This window comes from Mirounga angustirostris, unplaced genomic scaffold (assembly GCF_029215605.1).
Source record: "Mirounga angustirostris isolate CCGP_5_RB_7025 unplaced genomic scaffold, mMirAng1.0.hap1 SCAF_5, whole genome shotgun sequence".
NCBI lineage: Eukaryota > Metazoa > Chordata > Mammalia > Carnivora > Phocidae > Mirounga > Mirounga angustirostris.
In genome coordinates, this window is record NW_026991713.1 from 128,994,986 (window position 1) to 129,000,985 (window position 6,000).

The 6,000-nt window shown below is 38.4% G+C and overlaps 1 protein-coding gene across 4 annotated transcripts in view; it reads left to right on the forward strand.

Annotated features, from left to right (window-relative positions):
- USP6NL (USP6 N-terminal like) overlaps positions 1-4,432 on the forward strand; it is a 186,998-nt gene extending 182,566 nt beyond the window's left edge. For all 4 annotated transcript variants that reach the window (XM_045874435.3, XM_054507368.2, XM_045874437.3 and 1 more), the window contains one exon: positions 855-4,432. In XM_045874435.3, the coding sequence (XP_045730391.1) occupies positions 855-2,263 (1,409 nt within the window). In that variant the 3' untranslated portion in view covers positions 2,264-4,432. The remainder of the gene's footprint in view (positions 1-854) is intronic.
- Positions 4,433-6,000: the final 1,568 nt, after the last annotated feature.

Below are 6,000 nucleotides of genomic sequence, written 5' to 3' on the forward strand. Positions count from 1 at the left end.
GGCTAGGACTTCCAGTATTGTGTTGAATAAAAGTCGTGAGAGCGGACATCCTAAAACTGTTTACTGAATGGCCAATTTATTGTACCTTCCTTTAGTTCTTCATTAATTTTCTGATGTAAGTTATGTAAAATATAAAACTAAAAGTACCCAGTATGATTTTCTTTCTTTTTCTTTTTTAATTATTTTTTTTCCTTTTTTGCATTTGCAGTAGGATCATTTTAGAGTTATTAACTTTGAGATGGAGTACTCTTTCTTTTTATCATGATGTTATACTATGGCAGGTACTTGAGATAATAATACTAGTAATAATAACAATAATAAGCTGTTTTGGGACAACTTTGAGACTACAGTTGGTCATCACCTGCCTTTTCAATTTGGCAGACCTGCTTGAATTTGATAGGAGAGGTTTTACTGAGATTTCAAAACCGTTTTATTTGAGGTAGGTTAAAGCAAAAGTAATGTAATGGTAAGACATTGAACTACTGACCTGCACGATTGTTTTAGTAATAAAAATGAGAATATCAGCTTTGCATTTTTGAAAAAGCCTGTAACAATGTATCTTAAGAAAACATAAGAATTACATGTTGCATAATTGTATAAACCTTACTCATAAGTTCATAAATATTTCCACCTGCCTGCTGTCTAAAAAGATTTTGCATTTTGCTATGTTTTAGTATCAGTGTCTCTAAAAAATGCTTCTTCTAAACCCCTAAAATTCTGTGGCATATATATATATATATGTATGTATATGAGTGCACATGTGAAAAGCATGCAGTTGTTCATGGTGTGGTTCTTATATTTGATACTATTTACCCCTGTATGTATATTACTTATGAATCTATCTTTCCCTTTAGGTAAAGAGGATGAATATCCAAAGAAACCTTTGGGACAGCTTCCACCTGAATCTGCTTGCATTAGTCACCTGAGCAATGGACAAAGAAGTGTGGGCAGGTCAAGTCCCCATATGAGCAGCAGAAGAGAAAGTGGCTCATCGCCTCACAAAAAACATGAGCATTCCCCTCACCATCAGAGTAGAATTGGTACACCAGAACGAGTAAGGGCGCTAAGACGGAAATCAGATGATGAAGACAGTAAAAAGCTTAAAGATGAAGCAGATCTTCAAAGAAAACTTCCATCAGGTCCACAAGACAGTTCCAGGCAATATAATCATGCAGCTGCTAACCAAAATAGCAATGCCACTTCAAATACCAGGAAGGAATTTGTGCCCAAGTGGAATAAGCCATCAGATATTTCAGCTATTGAAAAAACTGCCAAATATGTTATCGAAGGCAAAAATAGGTCAGCACACCCCGCACTTACAGTCACCATCCCAAGTTCTGCTGATACTCGGGCATCAAATGTAAGGCAGAAGATGAAGGTCTTGGATGCTGATGAAGGGAAACGGGGCTCTACTGCGTCCCAGTATGATAACGTACCTGAAAATGACAACAGCGTTTCCATTGAAGAGGCACTAGAAAGAGCCTACTCCCAAAGTCCAAGGAACATGGTTTACTCTCACAGCCCGAGGAAGCACGTGGAGCCAAGTTCTAGTCCATCAAAAATATCAAACAAGTTTACTTTTAAAGTGCAGCCTGCAGGTTATGCAAAATACCCATCTCTGTTAGATGGGGAGGAGCACAGGACAGTGCACCCTCCATCCTACAGTAACCCCCCTGTTTACCATGGAAATTCTCCCAAACGCATCCCTACTGCTAACAGCAGCTTTGCATCTCCACAGTTTACCCATGGGACTCAAATGAATCCTTCCCGGAGACCTTATGGCTCTACCCTGTCAGTCGATATTTCTCCAGAGAAATCTTACAGCCGCCCGCTTCCTGTGGTGCTGCCCTCCAGCCGCATAGAAGTTCTTCCCGTTGACACTGGTGCCGGGGGATATGCAGGCAATTCAGAGTCACCAAAGAATGGACAATTCATCATTCCTCCCATGGATTATCTGCCAGATAACAGAAAATGGTCGGAAGTTAGTTACACGTACAGACCCGAGACTCATGGACAGTTGTGGACTCAGGATGCTAACCGTGGCCACTTGAGCAATTTACCAAAATATTCCGCCTTTCAGCATGTTCCCTTTCAGGACCATAGCCTCCCGGCAGTTTCAGTAGATAGTCCAGTGCGATATAGAACTTCCCCAGGTTTAGAAGATGCCAGTTCCTCTGGGTATCAATATTCAGGGCCCTCACCTCCAGTGTATCACTACAGAAATCGGGATGGACTTTCTATTCAAGAATCAGTATTGCTGTGAGAATTTATCTATACTTGGTAAAGACAAGAGAATAGAAACCATTTGAAACCTACATTGCTATGTTTATAATTGCCAAAGCAGTATTTTATACTATTGTAAACATAAACATCTTGCACAATTCCAGTGTATGCTAGTAATAAGAATATATAGGAGTGTTTCATCCCCATGTAGATGCTGCTTATGATGAGCATTTTTAAATTGCATCATCACTGAACCTGTTAAAAAGAATTTAACATGGAAACATAGCAATAGCATTTAGGGATGCACGCATAATGATAATTCATGACTTGGTTTCATTTATATCTTTCTCCAAAACCTGAGCATTTTTGCGCCATTAGCCCATCCTGTTTTGAGTAACATTAGAAAGCACTGAAAAACTGTGTAGAATAGATATTTTTAAGGCTTTAGTGTGTGTGTCTTTCAGTAGATACCAGAAGGCCTCCATGTACACACATTTGAACACAGAACTAAAGGAACATTAACAAAATTAATTTTGATCTACATCCATGAAATGATTTACTCTTCTTCCTTTCCTTAACTTGTCTTTCAGCCAAGTTCCCCCCCGCCCCCATATTTTTCCCCCAGGTCCTAGAGTGCCATCGGGTTTTGCCCTGACTTCATGCAGCTTCTCTGCAGTTGTGGCCCTCTTCTTTCCTTCTGAAAATTAAAGACACTGGAGAGAGAAAGGCTCACCACTGAATGGTGCTTAAACCCTGGGGCACTTGGAGTAAGTTCATGGCCAAAGGTGGGGCGCTGCTCGTACCCCACGATCAGTTTTAGAGCAGTTTTGGTGCATCTGTGCCCTTTGTTCTGGTCTGCCTCTTGTGAAGCTCAGAGCAGAATGCTCGTTGCCAGATGCAGGGAAAGTGCTGCAATCCTGCTCTCTGTCGGTGCTAGCAGGAGGGGTTGCAAGTTAGGCTCCTCAAGCACTCACATGGGGCAGCAGAACAGACTCCTTTGAAATCCATTTGAAAGCAGGATTAACAATATGGTTACTTCTTATTTCTGCCCTTTAAATTCCTGCAGGGCCTGGGCTGTTCATTTACATGAGCTTTTTCTGGCACTCTTTCTTTAAAGGTTGGTAATCAGTGGATATTGCTACATTTAGGCCATTAAATTATCATTGTGTAAACTTGTAAAAATGATCCTAATTATTAATAGGAGTCTAAGGTTTTAATCTTTTTTAAAAAATAGTATGACTTTCATACTTCCAAAAGTCTCCTTTTTTTCTTTTGCAGTGAAAACAAATTCAGGTTCATGGTTAAAAAATTAACAGTGTCTTTTAAAAATAGTCTATTACACTACAATTAGCAAAACATGGGGACAGTTTTGGGCACCCCCAGAAAGCCTGACTTTGTGTTTAATTGGAGAGCTGGTTTTCAGCATACTTCCCTCGGGTTTGAGCAAGGACGAGAGTAGAAAACCTAACATCGAGGGCTCTTCTTGTTGCAAGTTGGGGCTTTAAACTTTCAAGGTACCGAAGTATGTCTTTTCAAATGAGAGTAACATTTGTTTAGCTAGCGAATGTGACGATATTTTTTATGTATATAATGAGTCTAATGTAATTTTAATCAACTTGGTAATGATGTTATTAAACAGCAAAACAAATGGCAGTGTGTTAGCAGCTCCCTGCTCTATGCTAAAGTGCACACAAAATCCCGCTCTCCCTGGGCTCTTGATTCAGATCGTGTGGAGGCTTAGAAAGAAATGTAGATAAAACATGTAGCTGAGGATATTAATTCCAATTTTTAAACCATGATTCTGTGAACTTGTAATAAACCAAGCTGTATAATTTAGGTTATGATAGTAGCATCTGAGCTGCTCCAAAATATATGTGTCAACAGTGGTAAATACTGTAGATTTATATATATATATACATATATATATGCAAAATATATATATACACACACTATTTTCTTATGTCATCTATGACATTTTTATCTGTATACTTTTTTTGATGTGATTGTTTTTAACATGCTAAAAGTAATAAGTATATTTTGTGTCTTTCATGTGCTTTTTTTCATGTGGCAGAAGTGCTCTGTATCTCTGATGCTTCTAAAGCTAATTTTCTTCTAATTGAGGAGATACTGCTCAGTGTTTGCCTACACGACTTTATATATCTATCACAGTTGTATGTTAAATGCTTTATTAATTTTCGGGAGTACTGTACTTAGAACTCACCTTTCCTTTATTTTATCCGCCATTATTAATAGCAATAAGGTGTTTCCAGTCTTCCCCACTATAAAATGTAGTTCTCTATTAGCTTTTCAAGTAGGAAAATTTAATTTGAACTTATTTTGCTACCATACAATTTTAGTCTTTCAAATTTATCTTTTAGTAAGACATAAATAATGGAATGATGATAAAAGATGAAATAGTATTAGTAAAGTGGGTTAAATAGAATCATCAAACTGTATTTGGTGAGGATCCTCATGGAGCGGAGGCTGATCTTAATGCATCGCTGGACCTGCTGTAGATATTTTGCCGTTATTCACTCTCTTCTTTACAGCAGTCACACTATAAGCACTTCAGTATGGTTTTTGTTGTTTTAATATTTAGTTTGAAAAGTTAAAGCGACTACACCCAGAGTCTCCAAGGGTTTTAAAACTTTGACTCTTTCAGGTACTTTTTTTTTTTTTTACCAGATTTTAAAAAAATAGCTTTTTAAAGCTGAGAGAGATGTATATATGTAAATGTAAAAGTCAGATATCAAAGTATTGTAGGGGAAGAAAATAAATTATTTTTCCTTCTATCCTGCTGGGTTCTCCAGCCAGGCCCTATACATTGGTCTGACAAAAGCAGATCAACAAGAGAAAAACAGAAGCTTATTAACAGGTGCATCCTGCATTCACATGGTGCCCAGCCCTGAGCAACTCAAAGGAGGGTTGGACTTGGGGTCTGTGCACCTAACTTAACAGGGAGAGGGAGGAGGAGAAAGGCACTTATGGGAAAGCAAGGGACTATTTGGAAAGCTAAGTGGGCCCTTAGGAGAAGTGATGGGCGGTGTGATAGTGTGTGGCAGGGGCTGAGTGTGGTGCCTGGAGAGAGCAGAGTTGCCCGGGGAGGGGATTTATGACAGGGATTTTGAATTTTGGGGGAAGGCTCTGCTTTCAGGCAGATAAGCAATTTCAGAACTCAGATGCCTTCAGCTCAAAATCGTTCTTATGCCAAAGTGGTGTATTTTGGGGTGACGTGCCCTGATCCCCCTCAGTGGCAATGATAGAATGTTTCCTGAAAGAATTGAAAAAAGATTGAATAGGACATTTCAGGAGAAGAAAAATATATGTTTACAGGATGTGGTGTGATTGCTTTAACTTTTTTCGTTTTAAGGAGATTCTAATACTAAATTTTATGTCATACTGAGTGTAATTTTACAGTGAAGTTTCATATTTGTCATTTCAGATCTCTCCCTCAGGGCCCATTGAAATACAGGCACAGAAACAGTACCTCTTCAATACTTTGCTGAGATCTCCTTTCATTTCCATGAATAGAGAAAAACATGCCATGCCCACAAATAAGGATTTATACACAGAGGACCTACAGCTCAATCTTCTGGAAGTATTATTACTCTCAGTTATCTTTCTGACTCACACCTTTATTTTTAGTATGCATTTGATTGTGGGTTAATTAAGATTACAGTTTGGGGATTTTTTTTGTTTGGCTGTCCTATAATGGATTTTAAATATCCCTCTGTAATATGGATATTAATGCTTATCAATCAGGTGGTTTTAATAAGC